General features: G+C 43.9%; 1 protein-coding gene across 1 annotated transcript in view; it reads left to right on the forward strand.

The window, feature by feature from the left end:
• Nucleotides 1-24,663, forward strand: part of TMEM163 (transmembrane protein 163) — a 254,984-nt gene that overhangs the window by 129,007 nt on the left and 101,314 nt on the right. The window contains exon 3 of the mRNA XM_039229928.1: nt 24,075-24,118. Coding sequence (XP_039085859.1) covers nt 24,075-24,118 — 44 coding nt within the window. The remainder of the gene's footprint in view (nt 1-24,074; nt 24,119-24,663) is intronic.

A 24,663-nucleotide genomic window follows, 5' to 3' on the forward strand; every position in this document is an offset into this window, starting at 1 on the left:
CAGCTCTCATTCATCCACTGCCATGGTTCCTTTTGTTTTCTCACTGACTCTTCCATCTTTGCTCACGTCTTAAGCATAGGCATTGCCCAAGGTCCTTCTTCATTCTTCTTGACATGGAGAACTATACCTCCATGTCCCTGAGCCTGACTCTCTGGGGACAAGTCCCAGCCACCCCCCTCCAAACTTAGTGATTCTCCTGAGGCTCAGCACTGCCTGGAAGCCTGTCTCCCTCAAACTTGCCTTGTTTTGACATAGGATGTTCTCTTCTGCTTACCTCGTGAAATCCTACCCTGGTGAAAATAGAACAAGACTCCCTGGTGAAATTTCTCCTCCCTCCCAAATTAGACAGACTGGCATAGTAGACTTATTGTGTCTTCCTAAGGGTTGAGCAATGATTAGCTTCTTGAGGCAAGAGAGTGTTATAGCAGGGATGTGATGAAGAACCAAACCAGCGCCATGACAGGCTTCAGAAGGCCCCAGAAATTAAAAGGCCCAAGTTTCTGAGGCATGACTCAGCAGGCTTAAGCAACCGCCCTTCCCCCTGCCTGAACCAATCACCGGAGATTGGGAAAGTACCGGTCGTTCCCGCCACTTTTCTGGCCCGCTTAGTTTTAAATCCACCAATCCCTCTGCGCCGCATCAACCTCTGCTGTCACCCTGTCCTATCACATTGTAGTCTCTGCCCATCACCCCTTTCCCCGCCCAAACTGTGATAAAAACCCTACTTCTCCATTGTTTGGGGCTCTCAGCACGGATCCACTGCGTTGGTGAGGTCTGGGAGCCCGAGCTTAAGCCCGAATAAATGCCCTTTGCTTTTGCATACGTGACTCGGACTCCTTGGTGGTCTTGGGATTTTGGGGAGATCGCAATCTGGGCATAACAGTGACACATGGGTGGCTCAGCATGAAATAATTCCATGAATGCTGCCTATGTGTCTGTTTGCCCCAGTACATGTGAACTGAGCAGCAGGGACTGTTCTGTTCACTTCAGCCCTGTGATCCTGCCTACCCCACAGGCCCCTGGTAATGAGTGTGTAGAGCTGAAATAAAGGCAGGGGTGAGCATGACCCAGGGACTTGTCTGACAATAGAAAGGGAAGTTCTTAGCCTCCGCTCCTGGATGAATAGAGGCACGAATGGTAGCAATTGAGGGTAGGGGGGCTCTGACTGTGGTTAAGGTGGATTTATTTCCAAACTGCTTTAACCAGGTCCCATTTTGTAGGTGAAAAATCAAGGCCAAGCATCTCTGTAAAGTTATGCCCAGATATCTGTACTTGTTTTTATGATCATTTCTTTCTTGATTCTTCTCACTCAGGCTATGCTGAAAAAAGTCCAAGGGTGAATAGGTGATTTTCCCTCCCCCGCCCTCCATCTGGCCTCTCATTCTGCATGCCTGGGAACCCTGTATTGCCCCTTTTCTCCCCACATCCTCACATGTTCAGGCCGGCTTTCTTGGCAGGTGGTTCCTGCCTCCCTCTCAACCATGCAGTCTAATTGCTGTGAAGCACCTTTGAGCATATTAGAAAAATATGGGTCTTTCCTGAGTGTGGATGCACTTCTCACATCAGGGTGCTCAGCTTGGCTGGCCCACTCTTCTGGGTTTTTACGCTCAGTGGACAGGAAGCCCTTGGGCAGTGAACAGCCTGTATAGCTGTATGTGGGGCTTTCATCAAACCGAGCCATCATGCAGTCTGTTCCCATCTGTGGCTGGGAAACCTGCAAGCACCTCAGCACCCCTTAGTGAATTTACCACCCCCCCACCCCCATTTGGTTTTCAGATAATTTCTTTATCTAAATATGCACTTTCTGGATGCAAATTTGTTTTTTTTTAAATATTTTTTATTTTTCTAATTTATTTTTTTAAAATTTTTTTCTGGGAGCAAATTTGAAGAACACCAAAAATCTTAGGCAGGTCATAAATAATTTTGGAGAAGGTAAGATTTGAACACATCTCCCTAGATCTTTGGTACAGTCTACCCTGGCTCTGTTTTGCTGTCTTCATGCTTGGCCGTTTTCCCTTCCTGTACACATACCATGGACAGATCTTATTTATCTTTATCGTATTTACCTCCCCTGTTTCCTAAGTTACCAGTATCTGCTGCTTCTTTACTGTTTGGCAATATGGGTTTTATTTCTCACTCCTAATTGCTCTCTTGATTTACCAGTGTTTTCATAGTGGTTTTGAAAATTTTACTCTAAACACTTAGCAATGTAATTAAAGATACAGACTGCTGAGTGGTGGTTGGCAGCTCTGGCCCAAAGGCCGTGTAGCTGCTGCTGGCCATCTGGGCAGGCTCTGCTCTGTGGGTCCCTCTCCGGGCTTACCAGACGGTCCTTCACTCCCTGGGCTCTAATAATAGAGGCAGGTCTGCAACTACCATCCCAAGAATAATGACCAAATTACGGCCAAACAGCATTGGAAGTTGCACAGGATGAAGGGACACAAGCCTCAGCGTACTGAAATAAACCAACTAAAACTGTCTAAAACTTATGGCATCTGGATTCCTCCGGTTAATTGAATTATGTCTTTAATGCCATTTTATCATCTGAATTGAATTTACCTTTATGTATCCTCATACTCAACACTTAAAACAGCACAAAACTCTCAGCATTAATTTAACCAGATACTATTGAGAGTAATGAATTGGCCTTTATCTCTTGAAAGCAGGGCTTCTCACCCTTGGTACTTTCAATACTTGAAGCCAGATCATTTTTGTAGAGGGGGCATTCCTGTGCATTGAAGGGTGTTTAGCAACAGCCCTGGCCTCTACTCACAAGATGCCTGGAGTATCTGCTCCCTTCCCCCGCTGTGACAACAAACAGTGGTCTCCAAAGGTTGGCAAATGTCCCCTAGGGGGCCAACATGCCCCCAGTTGAGAAGCAGTGGGTTTACACTTTTCTCGTACACCTTGAGTATCAGTTTCTAGACTGCGTTCCTGCAATGCATCAGTTGTTAAATTTGACCTGTATTTCATATTAGACTATGGAAACATGCTCATTGTTTGGGTTTTCCCAGTCAGAGGATTGCATACAATAAGAATCTGTTCTGAAGAGAAATGACTGGTCTTCACGAGCTTTTGTGGCTGGCTTCTCTTTGTGTGGTGTGCCATGATAACTTCTTGGGAAGCCTAAAATCTGTTTCCTCTGACCATGTAAATAAGTGCCATATTGTTCTTTTGCGCTCACAGGCACAGCTTGCTCAGGGCTAAGCAGGGCGTGGAAGGCCCCTTGATGGTTAACCCAGTGGCTTCATCTGTGGAGCATAGATGTCTCCAGCATGTTGAATCTTTGCATATTCAGCACTGTGTTTTACATCCAGGTAACTGTGAATGTTTAAAAGGGAATGCATATAAATATCACCTAAATGTCATATGAAGTCTCCTCCTCCAGCACAGCATTTTTATCAGCTCCCTTATTTGAAGAATACTGGCATTTTCGCTGTACGGGTCATGAGGAGGAACACATTTCAGATCATCACGGTCTTCTGAGCTCCGAGCCTGGCTGGTAGGACTGCGAGATGCACTAGGAGGGCATGTGACTTACCGTCCGGAGAACAGGACTGTGGCACCTGTTGATGCAGCCTCGGTCAAGTTGCTTCCCTGTCTGGAGCCCAGCGCTTTCTCTGTTAAATAAAGCTATTGCCTTAGATAGACCACCTCTGAGGACCCTTCTAGCTTTAAGTAAAAATGTATGATTTTAATTACAGTGATAATGAGCTTGGAGTTTTCAAATTAAATTGAGTTGGAAAGGTGTCTTTTTCTAAGAGGAACGAGAGCAGTAGGATCTTCAACATTATATTCATTCCCTCAGTGAAACTTTCAGCCGATGGATATAATTAATGTTGCCATGGAGAAATTGTGGCCTGAGAATCACAGCTGCCTTGGTGTCTTCTTGGTTTACAGCCCCGGAAGCGGACTTCACTGGAGGATATGTGTGCATGAGTGAGTCTGGCAGCTGAGGGTGAGGGTGGCTGGCTCTTCCCCTCTCTGCGAATTTGGAGACCGGGGTGCTAGTTTTATCTTTGCTATGTGATTTTGGGCAAGCCACTCCACATCTCAGGGCTCAGCTCTCACGTGAATGTGAGGAATTAGGCTCTGGTCCTGGGCAGAAAAGGTGAGCACGCAACACGTGTGCCTGCCTGTCATTAGAAAAGCCTGCAAGGTTCGTCTTTGGGTGGCAGGTGGGAACCTGGCTAATAAACAGGTTTTCTACGCTGATATTAAACTTTCTCTCAGCAGTAAGAGTGGCTGCCTGAGCCTGAACGTTCTGTGCAAGCAGTGTGGTTTATGCTGAACACCTGTGCCTTCTGGGTCTCTGGAATTTTGGCATGTGCTAGACAGAAGGTTCTTAGGTGGTGAGCCCCTGAGAAAATCCCTGGGTGCGACTCTCCAACAAGCTTCCCTGGTAGACGACACTTCGCACGTGTTGTCACAACTTGGTGGGGGAATCAAACATCTTTCCTGAATTCTCTGGGAGACACCTCTTGGAATCTTCTGCCTTGTCTTCTCTGCATTTTACTTTATGCACCTTTTCCCTCTCTTGATAGGGCTTTGCTGTGGCAAATCTCAGTCCTAGGTATCACTGCATGCTGATTCCTGTGAGCCCTTTGGGTGAATCACCAAGCCTGGGGGTGGTCTTGAGGACCTCTGATAAATATACTCTAAAACTCTCTGAAAATCTGTACGGCAGAATTCTTTGGATTTTTTTTCTCTAGTGAATATTATTTCAGTACCTTAGGCTACCCCCCCCCCCCCACTCTTAATTTGGTAGTGAAACAGGGTTATGGTAGAGAGTGAGCTGACAGAAATCCCCCTATTCTACAGTCAAGCCATAGCCTGGTTGGCAATTTGATGTGTGCTTTTGACTGTAAGAAGATAAATACAAGTGAGAAAAGGTCAGTGCAAAATGAGACCATAACTAGGCAATATCATTTTAACCATTATCCTATTAGCTGTATATTTTACCCATTGTGTGTCCTTCTATTTTGTTGAATTGTATATAATTGGATTCTTAAGACTGAGCCTGTTTATAATTTGAGGGGAGCTTATTGTTTGAAGAAATCCTCTTGTGAATTGATTCCTAATTTATCTTTGAAGTGAAGCCAAATTGAGTGGGGGAGGAGTGTGAGCCTTAGCATTGGGTGATATGACTGAAAGAGGCGTACGTATGTTGTAGCAGTCAGGAGTGTTCCAGACGCAGACAGTAGAAAGCCCTCATATTAGTTTAAGCAAAATAAATGAGAACATATTACAGAATGCATTTGGCTGCATCCATGGCCTCGAGTGACATTGTCAGAACTGTGTTTGTCTCCTTCTTTCCCGCCTCCTTCCTTTTCTGTCCTCTCCCCTTTCTTCCGTGTCAGCTCTTCATTCTCAGGCCAGCTCTCCAATATGTGGTTGCCTTGCAATGTCCTTGAAGGCAAGGTACCTACCCTCCTGGGAAGGGAAAGAGCTCCAAAAGAAAAGAGGATTTCTTTTGCCAAAAGGAGGAGGAAAGCAGACTGAGCAAAAACAGCTGTCTAGTGTATGTGTCTGTGTGGATCCCAGAAAAGTTGCCATGGTATCCACAAAGTTGAGTGTTGTGGGTCCCGTTGATTGGTGGTAGCTGATGGACGGCTTTGAGGACCATCTCTGAGTATGGAACCAGAATGTGGCCTTACTTTGCTGATGGGCAATAATTGTATCAGAGGCTTGTTCTGGGCCATGGACTGGGGTTGCGATTATGGTTAGAACACTAGTCCTACCTACAAAGGGTGGTATGTAGTGTGAAGACCATCCATCCCTCTTATTGATGTGGGTAGTGAGTCTTCATTTATATAAGTGTCTTTTAAGTGTTCTTTTTAAATGGATCTGTGCACTTAAATTTTGACAGATCCTCCTTTTTTTTTTATGTTTTTTTTTTTTTCAGTAGTTTGTTCCTTTTTATTGCTGAGTGGTATTCCATCTTTTTTTTTTTTTTTTTTACAAATAGTTTATTGTCAAATTAGTTTCTACATAACACTCAGTGCTCATCCCCAAAGNCTCCCCCCCACATCCATCAGTCCTCAGTTTTTGTCAGCATTCAAGAGTCTCTCATGGTTTGCCTCTCTCCCTTTCCCCCACCATTTCCGCCCTTCTTCTCCCCCTTGGTCCTCCGTCAAGTTCCTCCTAATCCTCCTATACGTGCAAACATATGGTATTTGTCCTTCTCTGCCTGACTTATTTCGCTCAGCATAACACCCTCAAGGTCCATCCATGTTGCTACACATGGCCAGATTTCATTGTTTCTCATTGCCATGTAGTATTCCATGGTATAGATAAACCACATCTTCTTGATCCATTCATCTGTTGATGGACACTTAGGCTCTTTCCAGATCCTCCTTTTTAAAAAATTTGAATTGAAGTTAGTTAACATATAGTGTAGTTTTGGTTTCAAGAGTAGAGTTTAGTGATTCATCACTTAGATATAACACCCACCACTCATCCCGACAGTGTGCTTCTTAATGCTCATCGCCCATAGAGCCCATCCCTCCCCACCTCTCCTCCAGCAGCCCTCAGTTTGTTCTCCGTATTTAAGAGTTCCTTATGGTTTGCCTCCCTCTCTGTTTTTATCTTATTTTTTCCTTCCCTTCCCCTATGTCTCATTTGTATTTCCCTGATGATGAGTGATGTTGAACATCTTTTCATGTGTCTGTTAGCTATCTGGATGTCTTCTTTGGAAAAGTGTTATTCATGGACAGACCCCTAATTTTTAACAGAACTGAGAAGGAAGTTGCTCTGACTGAAATGAGTGTGTGTGTGTGTGTGTGTGTGTATGAAAGAAAAATCAGTGTGATCCTTTAGGTCTTAAACCTACAGTGTTCTGAGAAATTATATTTTTACATTTTTTTAACATTTATTTATTGTTGAGAGACAGAGCATCAGCATGGGAGGGTGAGAGAGAGGGGGATACACAGAATCTGAAGCAGGCTTCAGACTCTGAGATGTCAGCACAGAGCCTGACACCAGGCTTGAACTCACAAACCACAAGATCATGACCTGAGCTGAGGTTGGACACTCAACCGACTGAGCCACCCAGGCACCCTGGGAGAAATTATTTAGAAGAACTCTGTGTTAGATGGGCCAACCAGGCCAGAGGCTTTTGAAATGTTTACTTCACTGTCCTGATGCGTAGCTATGAGTTATTTATCAGCACTGAGTAGAAGTAAAGTTGATCCTATCCAGGGAAGAATTACTGTCATAGGATCAGGAAAAACCATGACTCTTTACTCTTATTTTCTTCTGGGGGCATCAGCACTGATTCATCTTTGATTTACAGCTCAATATCACTGGGAGATTGTCCCTGTTCATGTAAAATGCCAGAAGCACAGCTTTCTGTCTGTAACATCCTATCAGAGCTCATTTCAGGTTATTTGTATCAGGGTACCCAGCTGCTGTATGGGTCTTTGGCTTAGTGACTTCATGGTGTCTCTGTAATTCACTTTTCAGGGCTGTATCTTCCATGTTTCTTCTTGTGACTCATCCCTAACCTTCTCTTGTGAAGTTGTATTGATTGTATGATGGATCTGATGATGTCTTTCTTTGCTATTGTATATTCTTCTTCCTTTAGAACACTCGAATGGCACCTGTTGTAACTAATGCATTTGTTGACTTAGAAACTAGCCTTAAAATTTCTTTCCTTTTATTCTTGTTTCTACCTCTGGGGGCTGTAACAACTCATGCTCAAGGTTAATGAAAGCTGGTGATACTTTTATTAGAACATGACAGACCTTGGTTACCTCAAGCTTTCAAATGAAGTGAGTCTTGTTTGTTGAGTAAATTACCTTATTCTATTACAAATCCTATTTAGGTCTAGTTTTATTATTTAAGTGATGAGGATGTTAAGGTTATGCAGTTAACTACCTCAGGGATGATGGCAGTCTTTAAAAAAGAGAACATAGAAGTTTTCAGGTCCTAGCAAATGAGGCAGTGTAGTTGAGCAGAGACCTGACCTACTTAACCACTGCAAAATAAGTTTTCTGACCTTTGTGTCTACCCAGTGAATGTCCAGGACAGTTGTGTTATTGGGAATATTCGCATTCATTCCTCCCCCTCTTGATTCTGCATTAGAGGCATCCCCCAGTGGAAAGGAAACCATTTGTTGCAAATGGAGAAAGGTGCTATTCTGGGGACTTCAATTTTGGGGGATCTCTATTTTATTTTGTTTTGTGGATGTTGACAAATAGTAGATTTATTTGATCTCTCACTAGAGAGCAGGCCCAGGTAGTCTGAAATGCCAGTCACTGCTCAAATCTCTATGTGCACAAGCCCTTTTTGGCTAAATCCAGTTAAAGCCCAAGACAGCAAGCAGCCACATAACTGATCCACAGTGGCCATGTCACAAGGCATTAGGCTTCTTTCTTTGGTTGCAGCACATGAGTCTCTATCTCCACCTTGAGAATACATTCAGGCACATGCACACAGTAAGAAAACCAAAGCACACAAAAGGATATGCAGTGGAATGAAGGCATCCTTCCCACCTCCACTGCCCGTCCCTCCTGAGGCAATCGCTGTCCACAGGCTGTTACATAACTTCTCTGACATTGTATCAGCATATGTGTGTTCTTAATTCTGTACGCACACACATACACACACATTAATAATCACTCTATTAATTGCCTTGCTTTCATCACTCATTACATTTTACATCATTACAGATCTTTTCAAGAGCTTAATGGTATCATTCCATAGTATGAATGTACGATGACTTATGAAATCTCTCTTATGAATGGCTGTCTATGTGGTTAATGATTTGCTCTTATGGATCTGTAATAAACACTATTGTGTATATTCTCTCTGCACCTATGCCAGTAGAAGGACAGAATATATTTCTCAAAGTAGAACTGCTGGGTTCACTGGATCTGTGTTGTACATTTTGCTAAACATTTCCAAGTGTCCCTTCAAAGAGCTTTTCCCGCTGGCACTGAAGGAGAGGATTTGTATCTCCCTACCCTCACCAACACTTGGCACTTAAAATGTTCTTTTATTCTTGTCATTCTGATAGATGAAATAGAACTGATATTTTCTCTTATCCAATTTTGCCATCTTATGTTTATTGGCTGTTTAGATTTCCTTTTCTGAAATAGCTAGTTCTTATCTTTCAGGCTCTTGGGATATTTTATTTTATTTTATTTCATTTTATTTTTTGAAAGAAAGAAAGTGTGTGTGCACATGAGGAAGGGCAGAGAGAGAATCTTAAGCAGGCTCCATGCCCAGCATGGAGCCCAACATGGGGCTTTATCTCACAATTGTAAGATCATGACCTGAGCTGATATCAAGAGTTGGCCACTCAACTGACTGAGCCACCCAGGCAACCCCCCTTGTTTTTTTTTAAATGCTGATTTGTAAGTATTCCTTTTTAAAGAACTAAAGCATAAGAGACATACAGAAGAATGCACAGAACGAAACATGGGTTTGATGAATTTTCACAAAACAAATATACCTGTGTAAAAATCATTCACACTCCCTTGTCTTTTTACTTGAGAAGGCATTCTCCTGTCCCCTCCCACTCACTACTCCCTATGCCAAAGGTAACCACATCATGAATTCTACCACCATACGTTACTTTGTCTGCTTTTTGAATGTTATACAAATAGAACAATAAATAGATCATCTGCTCAGTGAATACTTTGTTTACCTTCTTTCCCCCTTATCATTATTTGTTGGTATTCATACAAACAAATGTAATTTGTAACTACAAGTAGCTCTAATTCATTTATTGTCACTATTGTCTAGTATTCCATAGGATGAACATATCACCAATTTATCCATTCTATGGTTGAATTTGTATTGTTTCCAGTTTTGACAGTTAGAAAATGTGCTGTGTGAACTATGCTGCTGTGAATGGTTTTGTGTCTTTTCCTATCCATGTTATATATTTCTTTTGGGTATATATCTAGGAGTGGAATGGCTGCATGATAGAGTGTGATAATTTTTTATAGATACTGGCAGCCAGTTTTCTAAAGCATTTGTAGTAATTTACATTTCCACCAGCAGTTTTTAAGAGTTCTAGTTGGAACACATCCTTGTGAGCATTTGAAATGGTCAGCCATTTTTCTTCTGCAGGGGTATCTCTTTATAATTTTAATTTTCTTTTCCCTGGTTGCTAATGAAATTGAGCATATTTTCATATGTTTATTCATTATTTGTGTATAATTTCTTTCATTAGAAGCCTGTTAAATCTTTTGCCCATTTTCCTTTTAGGTTGTTTTTCTCTTATTGATTTGTAAGGCTTTTTTATGTATTCTGGATACAGTCCACTGTTAGTTATTAGTATTGTAAATAAACTATAATCTGTGGCTTGCTGTTTTGTTCTTTTGATGGGGTCTTATAATGTACTTTAATTTGCTGATCTTTCCTTTTATGATTAATGCATTTGTGTCCTGTTTAAGAAATCTTGTCCTTCCACCAAGGTTGTGAAAATGTTCTCCCATATTATGAAATATACATATGAAATAGATATCTAACATTTTATTTTGTACTTATATACACCCACAGCACATCTCCAGTTGTTTTTTGTGTGTGGTGTGAGGTAGAGTCAATGTCTCGCAGTACCATTTATTGAAAAGACCTTTCTTCTACTCAGTGTACTTCAGCAGTGCCTTTGTTATAAATCAAGTGACCATATATATGTGGATCTTATTTTGTTCTGTGGTCTTTTGCTTTATCCTTATGCCAATACTGTTCTGTCTGTCTCAGTTAGTGGAAGATTTTGGAATAAATCTTGATATCTGGTGGTGACTGTCTTCCAGGTCTTTTAGTTGTTCAGTATTATCTTACCTATACTTGACTCTGCAAGTTCCACTTAAACTTGAGAACCACCTTACTCTCTCACAAAAAACTTGCTAGAATTTTGGTTGCTAATATTGAGTCTTTGTAATCTATGAACATTGTATATCCCTTCATATACCTAGTCTTTAATTTCTTTCAGTAACATTTTCTAGGTAGAGGTGTTACACCATTTTCATTAGTTTATCTCTAGGTATTTGACTTTTTCTTTTCAAAATAGTATCTTTTTAAACTTGCATTTTCTCACTGTTGGTGACTAATATAGAAATAATTGGTTCTTGTGTATTGATTTAGTGCCTGGTGGCCTTATGGATGCTGAATGCACATCTTAATCCTCTTTGCTACCCTGATTCTGTCTGCCAGTTTGCCAGTACCTCAACTGTTCAAAAACTGGGGCTTTCTGGAGAGTTGGGCTTGAAAGAAGCAGCATGCAGTTTTAATTTGAGTATCTTTTCCCAGGGTGTTTTACCTCTACTCTTGATAATCTACCTTGGCAAGCATCTCGCTTCCTTGTGAGCAAGAGAAGATTTCCTGGTTGACTGTGCAACCTCTGCTCTTCTTGTCGAAAATGCCATCAGTTTTCCAGCTGCTTGATACTTACACCAGTGGCTGTGTAAGCCCTCACTCCTTCAGTTTCACCTCCCTTTCTCTCTAGCGCGTGAATTATGGGAAAAAGGTTAAGGAGTGGATCTGGATCAGGAGCCCCATCTACTTAAAACCAAACTTGTTATGCCTGTAAGTGGTAATTGTTTGGGCTATTGATGATTGTAGCATCAAATTGTGGAAAACTCTGAGCTCTGCCTAAGATTTGATTCAGGTATATTATCAGCTCTCTCAATATCTTCCTCAGTATAATGTAAGTTTTAATGTATTTGTAATTGGGGCTTCAAGGTTGACCATTGGCTAGTTTCTTTGATCATTATATTTTTTTTCTCTAGTGTTCCATGCTTCTCATTGCTTTGGTGGGTTTTGTAGAGGAGAGGAGTAGGGAGGGAGAAGAGAGAATGTCTTTATTCTACCATGTTTGACTTTTATTCTCCAAGTTATAATGCCAATGATCTCCTAATGGCTTTCATTCAGTACCATTGGGTAAATACTTATTCAGCACCATTTCATTAAGTCAAATTTTTGAAGTCTTATTTAGTGTACTCCTCTTTCCCATAATATGCTCTGTTTTTAAAAAGAAATTCCTTTAGCAGCTCTTTGAACCGAAGAGATCCATTGCGTAGTATGGTGTCAACAATGTTAGATGAAGGGCCATCTTAGTGATCTTACAAGGATGACCTTAGGTGACAACATCCATGCTATTGCTAACTCTTATTGTCCAGGGCATTAGCTTTTGGTTCTGGCATGAATTAATCATGTTAAATAAAAACCCAGATATTACTATTAGGTTTAGGGATTTCTCAAGCATTTATTGCTCAGTAAGCAATTACTGTTTTTTTATTTTTTATTTTTTTATTTATTTCTAGGAGAGAGAGAGAGAGAGAGAGACAGCGTGAGCAGGGGAGGGTCAGAGAGAGAGGGAGACACAGACCCTGAAATAGGTTCCAGGCTCTGAGCTGGCAGTCAGCACAGAGCCCGACGTGGGGCCCGAACCCAGGAACCACGAGATCATGACCTAAGCGAAAGTCGGACGCTCAACTGACTAAGCCACCCAGGCGCCCCAAGCAATTACTGTTTTTTTTAAAAATGTTAATTTATTTTGAGAGAGAGAGAGAGAGACAAAGAGTGCAAGCAGATGCATGTGCATGAGTGGTGGAGGAAGGCAGAGAGAGAGAGAGAGAGAGAGAGAGAGAGAGAATCCCAAGCAGGTTCTGTGCTGTCAGCATGTAGCTGGACATGGGACTTATCTCACAGACTTTGAGATCATGACCTGAGCTGAAGTCAAGAGCCAGTTTGATGCTTAAGTGATTGAGCCACCCAGGTGCCCTGCTCAGTAAACCATTCCTGGGCACCAACTATGTACAGGCACTTTCACAGGCCCTGGGTATAGAGTGGAATAGAATGTAACCCCTGACTTCAGGTTTTCATAAGCTGGTTGGGGAAGACAAGGATCATTTTTGTGTAATACAAGGTGAGGGCAGTAGAGGTGGGAGTTTTGGGTGGCAGAGGAGGAGTCCTGAGCCAAGTTAGACTCATTGTTCTGCATGTTGCTGTCCAGTTTTCCCAGCATCATTTGCTAAAGAGACTGTCTTTTTTTCCATTTGATGCTCTTTCTTGCTTTGTCAAAGATTTGTTGGCCATAGATTTATGGGTCCAGTTCTGAGTTCTGTATTCTTTTCCATGGGTCTATGTGTCTGTTTTTGTGCCAATACCATACTGTCTTGATGATGACAGCTTTGTAGTAGAGGCTAAAGTCTGAGATTGTGATGCCTCCTGCTTTGGTTTTCTTCTTCTGTATTACTGTGGCTATTTGGGGTCTTTGATGGTCCCACACAAATTTTAGGATTATTTGCTCTAGCTTTGAGAAGAATAATTTTGATTGGGATTGTACTGAATGTGTAGATTGCTTTGGGTAGTATTGAAATTTTAACAATATTTATTCTTCCAATCCATGAGCAAGGGATACAGGAATGTTGATGCATAAGGGCACATGTACCCTACGTTTATAGCCGCACTTTCAACAATAGCCAAATTATGGAAAGAGCCTAAATGTCTATCAACTGATGAATGGATCAAGAAGATGTGGTTTGTATATACAATGGAATACTACTTGGCAATGAGAAGGAATAAAATCATGCCACTTGCAGCAATGTAGATGTAACTGGAGGATATTATGCAAAGTGAAGTAAGTCAGAGAAAGATTTCATATGTCTTCACTCATATGTGGATCTTGAGAAACTTGACAGAAGACCATCGGGGAAGGAAAGGGGAAAAAAAAGTTACAGAGATGGAAGGAGGCAAACCATAAGAGATGCTTAAATACAAAGAACAAACTGAGGATTGATGGGGATGGGGGAGAGGGGAAACTGGGTGATAGGCATTGAGGAAGGCACTTGTTGCGATGAGCACTGGGTGTTGTATGTAAGCCAGTTTGACAATAATTTATATTAAAAAAAAAGAGAATTAATGGACTGTGAGTGAGCATTCAGGCTTGCAATTCCCAGCAGCCACACTCAGAACAGAAGGCTAGAGAAGACAAACTGTGAGGGTTCTGTTTTAGAAAAATTTCCCCATTTCTGTTTTCTACTCAATGAATGCTTTATTTACTAGGCGAAAATAGCAGTGTTCTGTGATGAAGGGATAGTTAGTGCATTAAGAGGCATATTTCATCAAATCGTTCAGCAAGTCACCGTGATATACCCCCTCATCGCAACAGTATGCAGCGTGTAGTAGATATTCAATAAACATTTGTTTATTAAATGAAAGAACGATTGGTGAGCTCAGGCTGCCCATGTTGGTCTGGACAGGGTGGGTCACAGAGCAGGGTCTGAGTGTGGTCTGAAGATGCCCAAGCACACCTGGTGCCCACAGGCTATGCTGGCATCACAGGGAACTGCAGTGCAGGGAGGAGTCAAATTACATGCAGCAGCAGAAAATATGGAATTGACATTCAGCAGGAACCATGCCCCCACTAGTAGTTGTGGCCAGTGAGGCCTTTGGAGTCCATGCACCAACAAGTGTGGGAAGATGGTTCACTTGATTGAAGATACTCCATAAATACTCACAAAAGTGGGTAGCCAGGGCTTCAGGCAGCTTTCCCTACTCTTCTTCACCCCCTCTTCTTTGTAGAGGAAGCAAAGTGAAGGTGTGTGTGGTTGAAAAAAACCAGCATGGCCCCTGGCCGTTTGTCCCTGAGCTGGTGCCTCCTGTGTGTGGACGCTCTGAAAACCTGTCTGAACTAGATTCTCCAGTTAAGTGCTGGTTGTCCTGCCTACATTCCAGTTACACTGATTCTTGTTCTGGAATGGGGGTCAGGTGTTTCATGTTATGCTAACTGAAGCCAGGTAAATATTATTGTGTGTCGGAGGCAGTTAGGGTGCCCTGCTCTCCTTGGCGGGGGCTGGGGGGGGGACTCTCCTTGGGATGTTCTCATTCTAATTGTTTTCTTTTGTACTATTCTGTGTTGGCTTGTGGCTTTCTGGGTTTACGGCTGTTCTTGCCCTTCCCATAGTGCTAGGTCTTTGCTATTTGCAAATGCTCCAAGTTCTCTCTCTCTCTCAACATTTATTTATTATTGAGAGACAGAGCATGAGCAGGGGAGGGGCAGAGAGAAGGGGAGACAGAATCCGAAGCAGGCTCCAGGCTCTGAGCTGTCAGCACAGAGCCCAACGCGGGGCCCAAACCCACAAACTGCGAGATCATGACCTGAGCCGAAGTCAGACACTCAACCAACAGAGCCACCCAGGCGCCTCCCAAGTTCTCTTTAAAAGAATGGTCTTCATAGAGGCTGGTTTCTCCATTGTGCCCAATAAAGTGCTGTCAATCCATTTGCTGAAGGAATGGCTGACTGGTAACACAGCCAGGCCTCAATGTATTGAATCTATGGTTCTGTCTGCCTTCTCTCTGAAGACTCAGTTCACAGCAAGGTGGAGCTAAGGAGAAGGTGTTGTTTCAGTCATTCATTCAGTCAGTCAGTCAGTCAAGGAATCAATCTGAATGCTCTCATGTGTTCACACACTCATCTAGGTATTTAGGAGACATCAGGAAACAAAGCAGAAAAGCTTATGGCCTTTGTAGTGCTTACATTCTAATGGGTCAAGTCGGGGGGTACAGGGTATGCAATATTTGTGAATAAGTGAATCACATAGTGGGGTAGATAATATGTGCTCTGGTTAAAGAAAATGTAGAGCAAGGTAAGGGAGAACTAAGGTGTGGGAAGTGGGGCAGGCTGCAATATTAAATATGGGGGCCAGGACAGGCCCAGGTGAGCTTTGACCAGAGACCTGAAGGGATGAGGGACTGGCCATTTGGATCCTAGGATAGGAATGCTCTCCACCAGAGCCCAGACAGGCCCCCGGGCTGGATGGAAAGCAGTGAGCCAGTGTGGCTGCTAGGGGAGGAGGTCAGTGCATGAGGACTTTGGCCTTTACATGGAATGCAACAAGCAAAACCCCTCTGGCTGCATGTCACAGATGCGGGGGCAGAGGGACAGGCATGGGGTTGGGGGGGCGTTGGTTAGAAGAATATGAGGAGTCCAGGCAAGACATTTTGTAGTTGCCCCCTCTTACAAGCCTGAACACAAATGTACCTTTCACTGCAAAGTGGCCCAGGCCATTCTTAAATGACGCTTATACCTCCACAGCACTAGCCCAAAGGCAGTATTTTCCAGCCTCTTCAAATCCATTCATGCTGTGATTTACACATGGTCTTGTGGGTGTGGAATTGGGAGAGGGAACATCTGGCCACTTTATGTACATGACCACGTACCTCTTGGTCATGTGTGAGAGAGGAGAATCTCATGATCATCCCTGGGGTCTCTGCAAGGGTTTGCTTGTCTATAGGTTGACAGAGCCCAGAAAGGTAGGGGAAGTGTCAGTAGCATGCCTGGGACTAACTATTGAGTCTCGGTCCTACAGAAGCTCTCCAAAAATGATAAAGGCTTTGAGAACCTAGCCTATGGTAGAGCTAGTTGTAATTTGCTACCTTCCAGTAGCAAACATCGGAGGCTACCATCCATACAGCACAATGACTGTTTGGCAGGCATTTTGCTGAGGACCATTTGCTCCATATTCAGCAAATATGGAGCTGAAACTACTGTCCTTTCCCTTAAGTGGCTCATGGGCTATATCCAAAGTCCCACACGCAGTCCTGCTGGGTGGCCAGGCAGGTAAGGGAGGCCACCTGGGTTTGATGTGGTGGGAGAGGCAGGTGGCCCCAGCAATGGCCCCGTTGGGAGAAAGGGAAAGACCCACGCTGGCAGATCTCAGATTTTCCAGCAAAGCCAAAAATCCAAGTCTCCTTCTTTGTTTTAATTTGTGAAGTCTCCTGATTTAAATTTTTTTAAAATGTTTATTTATTTTTGAGAGAGAGAGAGAGAAAGATATAAAGAGAGAATGAGTAGGGGAGGGGCAGAGAGAGGGAGACAGAATCTGAAGCAGGCTCCAGGCTCCAAGCTGTCGGCACAGAGCCCAACACAGGGCTCCAGCCCACTGACAGTGAGATCATTACCTGAGCTGAGGTCAGATGCCCCACAGACTCAGCCACCCAGGCACCCCGTGAAGTCTTCTGATTTTAAAATGGCAGTAGCCAATTCTGATATTTGAAGAGTACTGCATAGGTCAAACAAAACCTTTCACATTTCATCCTCAGGTAACCCTTTTGCCAACTCTGGTCTAAACAGATAAAACACAAAGTCAGGTTGCTATGCTGCGGCCGAGGAGGAGCTATCTAATGGGCAAAGCAGTTTTGAGTTTTGAAACTGCTTCTCTGTCTTTTCGTCACTGATAATTGAATTCAGCATACTATTGCGGATGATTGTAGTCTAATCTCTTTGTGTGAGAGAGCGTCGGGAAGTTATTGGACGGTCTATGGAAGTGAGTTGGAACATAAATCAATTAATTTTGACCCCTCTTAGCTCCACCTCTTCTGCCGTCTAGGCTGCAGCAAGCACGATGAAGTTGGTGATGGAAAGAAGAATTCTCAAGTTGGGTTCATTATGAAGCTGGGGGTGAGGCGGTTGCCAGGTGTCTGAGTGACAGAGATGGTCTAATTAAAGTGGGATTGATTTATTCGCAGAGCTTTACTGGCCAAATAATTTAGCAACTCGGAGGTGTTACTGGGCCTGGGGTATTGCTAAAGAGCGCTAAGGCTCAAGATAATTATTGCCTTACTTAGGAGAGAATGACAGATGGGACCTCATTGTTGCAGTAAATCTAGCCTGCAATGGAAATGGCATTCTTTGTTTAACGTTGTTGAGAGGCTCTCAGGCCTTGACCACAGTTGCCTTGCCGGCACTCCCACCTCTCTCTGCATTTCCAAGACACTTTGAACCTCCACACCCCTCCCTCAAAGCTTGCTGCTTATTCAGCTGCGTGCTTTGCATTTGTCTTTGCCCTGACAATGGGTTGCCTGGGTCTACTCCATTTTCCAGCTGTCTTTCTGTTTGAATTTTGAGTTTCCAGTCTGATGGGTTTCCTGGTCCATGTGTGACTTAGTTAAAGAAGGTCTGGTCTTTAACCAGACCTGTATAAATATTTATTTAAGATTTCTGTTGTATGTGTGCTCCTGGGAGTGTAGCTCTTATTCCCCCTGTAACACAAAGATGAAAGTAGAGTGTAGGACAAGTGAAAACCTGGGAGACTGAGGTTCCGCGGACAGAGAGGGACATTTTGCTTATGGGCCACACTCTGGCTCTCCTGGCCCTGCTGTGTGCCTCTATGAACTCTCCCGGGCATCAGTAATCCACTCAGGCAGGTGAATTAGCTCAGAAAAATGGATTTCAGAAACTGAGCCATAATGAAGACATGTATGATGGTAGGTTTTCCTGTTAGCCAGAAGCCCTCCAGGGTACGTCATAAATCTGGTTTCTGCCCTTCTGTTTTAGGTCTGTGGCTATGTTGTTAGGTGTTGGGTAATTTTTCCCCCCAACAAAATGGATTTCTTTTTTCTAATTTTAATGGCCACACATGATGGTTGTAGAAAATGTGGAAAATAAAAAAACTGATAGGAAAGAAATGCACTCAAATATCCCCACCCATCGAAGACTGACCACTATTGTTTTTAATGTTTTATTTCTTTTTTTTTTTTTAAATATTTTTTTATTTATTTCTAGGAGAGAGAGAGAGACACAGCGTGAGCAGGGGAGGGTCAGAGAGAGAGGGAGACACAGACTCTGAAATAGGCCCCAGGCTCCGAGCTGGCAGTCAGCACAGAGCCCGACGCGGGGCTCGAACCCAAGAACCACGAGATCATGACCCAAGCGAAAGTCGGTCGCTTAACCGACTAAGCCACCCAGGCGCCCCAAATGTTTTATTTATTTCTGAGAGAGAGAGAGAGAGAGACAGACAGACAGACAGACAGCATGGGCAGGGGAGGGTCACAGAGAGAGGGAGACACAGAATCTGAAACAGGCTCATGTGGGACTCGAACCCATGAACCGTGAGATTATGACCTGAGCCGAAGTCAGACGCTTAACCGACGGAGCTACCCAGGCACCCCAAAGACTGACCACTATTACCATTTGAGTTTTTTCTTTTTTTCCCTAGTTGTTTGCAGTGCATTTTAAAAACATGATTGTGCTGTAAAGCCAGTTATATCACAGGCATTTTCTTCTATCTTGCCCCTTTCTACCTTATATTTTTGCTCAAACAAAAAGGAAATCTGTTATTTCACATAACTTTCCTCTTGCTCCTTTTTGCGTCAGGCAAAATGGCCTCACACATACCAGGCATTGTATCTCAGGTCCTTGGCACTTACCCTTCCTGTTATCTGGAAGATTCTTCTCGTTGGCGACTGCATGGCTCACTCCCTCACCTCTTCCAAGTCTTTGTTCAGATGTCACCTTCTCAGCGAAGCCTCTTCTGACCTCTCCTTTAAGTTTGCACCTGCACTAGCCAGATGCCTCCTGACACAGGACCATCCTTTTCCGTGGCACCCAGTGCTGATGGGACTAATCATGCCACCTATGTGTTTATTATCATATCATTATTCTAACTAATGTGCTCATAGAAGATTAACTAAATGTACTTTTTGTCAACATTTTCAAATACCTTACATGTAGCTTATTTTTTAATGGACTGTACTTTATTTCTTTTATTTTTTATTTTTTTAAATGTTTATTTATTATTGAGACAGAGAGACAGAGCATGAGCATGGGAGGGGCAGAGAGAGAGAGAGGGAGACACAAAATCTGAAGCAGGCTCCAGGCTCTGAGCTGTCAGCACAGAGCCTGACACAGGGCTCGAACTCACAAACAGTGATATTGCGACCTAAGCCGAAGTCAGATGCTTAACCGACTAAGCCACCCAGCGCCCCAAATGGACTGTACTTGAATCATCACCCTATTACTGGACTTTTAAGTTGTATCTAGTGTTTTGATATTATAAATTAGATAAAACTCTGATGAGCCTTTTGTGTATAAAGTGTTTTTCCATTTCTTTTTTTAAAAATATGTGTGTTTTTGAGAGAGAGAGAGAGACAGTGCGTGAGTGCATGAGTCGGGGAGAGGCAGAGAGAGAGGGAGACACAGAATCTTAAAAGTAGGCTCCAGGCTCTCCCTTGTCAGCCCAGAGCCCCATGTGGGCTCAAACTTGTGAACCACGAGATCATGACTTGAGCTGAAGTCAGATGCTTAACCGACGGAGCCACCCAGGGACCCATAAAATGTTTTTCCATTTCTTAGGTGTTAAAAGAGATTCTTGGACATGGGATTACTAAATGAGGCAAATTGTATTAAGACTCATGGCTGCAAGAGGTACAAACCTGCCTCAAGCTGGCTGGAGCAAATCAAAGGAAATTATTGGCTGACATACTTGAAAACCACAGGGGAAGACTTGAGTTAGGTTCCAGAGGTTCAGCGCATGTTGTCAGGGACCTGATATCCTTCATATCTGCTTTCCTTCTTGTTGCCTTCAATCTGAGGCAGCTTCTCCCCATTTAGGGCAAAATTGCTGCCTGGAGCCCCTGTTTTCCTGCTGCCAGCTGTACAGTCTCATATTGGAAAGGCCTCCCCTTCCCAGGATTTTTAGCACAAACTCTGAACACAGGTTCTCGCTGGTTCACACTGAATTGTGCTCCCCTTGAATCTTTACCTCTGGCTGTAGGACAAGGTTACACGGGAGTGGGGCTGATGGTGTGATCGCACCCCAAAGACATACTCTGAGGATAGGGCGGCAGCTCTCCCCAAGGGGGACTCAGAGTGCTCTTACCTCAATGGGGAATGGATGCTGGGAAGGCCCCAAAACTATAGATCTTCATTTTACTTAAGAACATTTTAAGAACTCTGTGCCTTCGTAGGGGAGAAACAAAGGCTTGGAAAATGAAGGGAGCCCAGTCACATCTGAAGCATGTGTTTTTGGATGTGCGAGGCCAGCGTAATCAGATGGTGGTCTACTGCTACTCTCTAGGGAAAGGGAGGCGGGCGTGAAGGGGGAACGCAGGCCTCGGCTCCCTGGGGAATGAGGCTCCAGCGGCCCATGATTGTATGCCTCTACGGCCGTTGGTGACCACCGGGTCCCAGAGTGCATGCTTAAATTATGAGCGGTGGAGACAAGTTTTAAATGGGAGGAGCAGAAATGGTCTGCAAAATTTCCCTAGGGCGTTCTAATAGCAGTGCTCTCTGGATGAATTTGGAGGCTCCTGACAGTAGGCACTCCATTCCAGAGCAGCGGTGCTGTTTGTCACACAGGCCCGGCTCCGCCAGCCGACAGCCACTCTGGCTTCATTTCTTTCGGCTCCATGGCCCCTGTCTTGACCCGGAGAGATCTTAGTAAGAGAGCTCCGCTTCACTGCAGCCCCGCTTCTTTCTCTCCCTGTACCTTGCCAGCTGGCAGGATGATTCCGGGGTTGAAAGGGTTCATCTCTGTCATCCACGTTGAATGTGCACCTGCCATCCAGACATTGCTAGACTTTTTTCTGGACCTGTGGTGGCTTTCAGCTACCTCCAGCCAAGTACACCTGCGGCTCCCGGTCCATCTGCCTTGTAACCCCTATCCTGGTGGGTCATCCTGGCCCCCATCTATCTGTTGTTCTCCAAATGGGAACTGCCCACACAAGGAAGCTGTCAGAGCGAGGGCCCTTCAGTGTACCCCAGATTCCCCACACAATTAGGCATTTTCTGCCTTTGCCTCTCATCAAGGAGATTAGATGGAGCCAATTTAGAAGTAAATGACGCATGTTAGTCCTTCCCTCTGTGAAGGACTCTGGTTAACCTGGAGCCCTCTTACTCAAACTTGCCTTGGTGCATGGGGGATAGAACAGCATTAGTATTCTACTTGTGCTCTAAGTGATTCATCCCCTAGGCGAGCTTGAGGCACTCACCCAGGCAGAACTTTCCATATAATTCTGAGGGGGTTTGAAATCATGGACACTGACTCCAACTGAGTCAGGGAAACCCCCCATCAATGGCCATCTCCTTTGTTGGATTCCAGAGTCTCTAAGGTAAAGTTCCTTGAGTTTGTCAACATAATCAACTAGGTGTACACCTCTTTGAAATCTGTCATCCACTGTATAAATGTCTGGTCTTACTGAATAACTGATTAAGCTTTTTAGAGTAAACAACAGTTTACCTCTTGGGAAAGCAGGCAGTCTTCTGGGATGACAAGTGTAGTACTTTCTCCATTGTGCTCTCCATGTCCTGGTGCCCAGGGCAGACAGTGATGGGTGGGGACAGTACGGGAGCTCTGGCCTAGGCAGCTCTTTATCTGCTGAGTATATTGAGCGTCTGTGCAAAATGTTAGTAGGAGCTAAAAAGGTTTCTGCTGCTGATAGAGAAGTAGGCAACAGAAAGCACAGAGCTAAGATACTGTAAAAACAGGCTGTAAAGCAAAAAAACCGAGTATTTGTTTCTGTGAAACTTTATGAAGCTTAACAGTGAGTTACCGAGAACTTGGTACAAGTCAGGCTTAGTGTCCTCTAGTGTATCTTGGTGCTCAGTGCAACTCCTCAAGGGGTCTCCTGCCATATTTACTCATGTCACCGTGGCCTCTGAGTTGAGTTGTTGGGAAGAGTCAGAGCCTCTTTGAGTCACCATGGCTGTGTTGCCCAGGAAAGCTACAGCCCCTCACTGCCCACAGTGGCTCTGCCCTTCTCCCTATGCCCATAAAAGCAACAGCAAGGATAACTGGAGCGACTCGTTGCAAGAGCCAAAGATGGTCAGGAATTAAATGAATTGCATTTGTCTTACACAGCCAGAGTCCTGGAATGTAGCTGACTCCCTGGAAGGGCTTGGAAGTGTTAAGAAGCCAGTGGTTTCTTGCCCCAGAATTGCATTTCCTCCTTGCTTGTCTCTCTACTCCCTTGGCATTCATAGCACACGATGGCCAACTCCACTGCTGTGTTCATAGGTTTCAATTCTAACAACATTAATTGACCAACTAGACTCTCTCTCAGTCTCAATTCTTTAAAAAAAATTTTTTTTTAATGTTTTATTTAATTCTGAGAGAGACAGACAGACAGACATACAGGCAGCATGAGCAGGGGAGGGAGGGTCAGAGAGAGAGGGAGACACAGAATCTGAGACAGGCTCCAGGCTCTGAGCTGGCTGTTAGTACAGAGCCCGACGCCACGAACCGTGAGATCATGACTTGAGCCGAAACTGGACGCTTAACTGACTGAGCCACCCAGGTGCCCCCTCGGTCTCAATTCTTAATTCACAGAAAACAAAGTACACTTGGTTCACACTGGGTCAGATCACCCTGTTTAGGTGAGGGGCAGGGGCACAAAGCACAATATGGCCGTCCCGTGCCCATTCCTGGATGTTATGGGTAGGACAGAGAATGGGGTGTAGAGAAGGGCCATGTGGTGAGCTGAGTTGGGCCCAAATGCCTATGGACCTCCATGCCCTGCACCTATGCCTCACTTACTCTGTGAATCAATGTTTATCATATCTGTGCCTGGGACAATCTACTTCAGACCTTTGCTGGCTCATTGGGTGGGATTTCATTCTTTGCGGGAGGGTGGACGTATGCTTGGTAATAGGGCTTTAGGTCAAACTGAGAACAACAGCCTTTGAGGCTGGACATGGGCACAGAACAGATCACAGATTAGGCAAACATGCCACTCATTTGACTTTCCTCCAAAAATGTAGATAGATTTTTGAATATGGATAAATGTTCTAATTAGAGCCGTTATATTTGTAGATGTCTCTTGTTTAAGATAATTTGCTATGGGTTTTTAAACAGTTTTCTTGAGGCCTGCTTTGGAGTTTCAGCTCTGGTGAGCAGGAGATTTCTCGAAACTGTGTTAGCGGTGACATGTGCATGTGGATAAATTACCTGATGATGAGAACAGTATGGACGGTGGCATTTTCACCCTGGCAATTTCAGGTGGTTCCCAGCTGTCTGTTCCCAGTTGCTGAAGTCACAAAGTCTCCCAGCCATTTGATTGACAGGTGCTCGGGCATTTTCCTCCCAAAGCCGGCGCCTTTGTGCCAGAGGATGCAGTGGGAAGGGATGCTCTTGCCAGTGGAATCCACAATCTTTTCACTTCACTCTTTCCTTTTTTCAGTTCATAGGGTTGACAAGTACAGTTAATTTTTAACTTAATGCTTTTGGAACTTTTCCACTGATGTTTAAAAGGCCCTATCAACTATATTAATATACTCAGAAATGAGAGAAAATATCCATGAGGTCTTAAAATATTCTGAATAATATTTTCTTTCTTTTTAGCTGTCTCCGTTATGAGGTACAGCGCCTCTGCTTTTGGGTTTGCAGTAAGTAACCTGAAATGTACTTTTATGAAGTTTTGCACGTTTCTCCTGAGCACATGAATCTCACCCTGGGCTCGCAGTTCAGAGGGTGGTTAGCTGAAGACAGCTTAGCATGACAAACCTTTTATGGAAATAGTTTCTATTAAAAAAAATAACCTACAATTTCGTGGAAGGAAATAGCAATGATACTCTATGGGTCTCCATAACAGATTAGGGGACCTCATTGTCCACATCTGGTTGAGAGGATGATTGTGACCTGTTTTTCTCCTTCAAGGTCATAGGTTTGAAAGTGGGTGCACACTGGAGTAAAGCATGTGCTGGTGCAGCAGAGGTGTTCGGGGTTAGGATTGGGGCTGCTGGCACCACACACATCAGTCTGTAGCCCCGTTAGGGGTAACCTGGGTCCCGAACCTGTTTCTTCATGGGAGTTGGTCAGAGAAAAGAGGTTTCAGATGTTGCAAGCTTGGGTGAAATTTCCCGACATTCCTTCAAGAGAGTGCTAGTGCTTGGAGTTCTCCAGATGAAAAGCGAAGTACGGGATGCGGTGA

The sequence above is a fragment of the Hyaena hyaena genome, unplaced genomic scaffold (genome assembly GCF_003009895.1).
Source record: "Hyaena hyaena isolate Hyena2069 unplaced genomic scaffold, ASM300989v1 scaffold_41, whole genome shotgun sequence".
In the NCBI taxonomy this organism is placed as follows: Eukaryota; Metazoa; Chordata; class Mammalia; order Carnivora; family Hyaenidae; genus Hyaena; species Hyaena hyaena.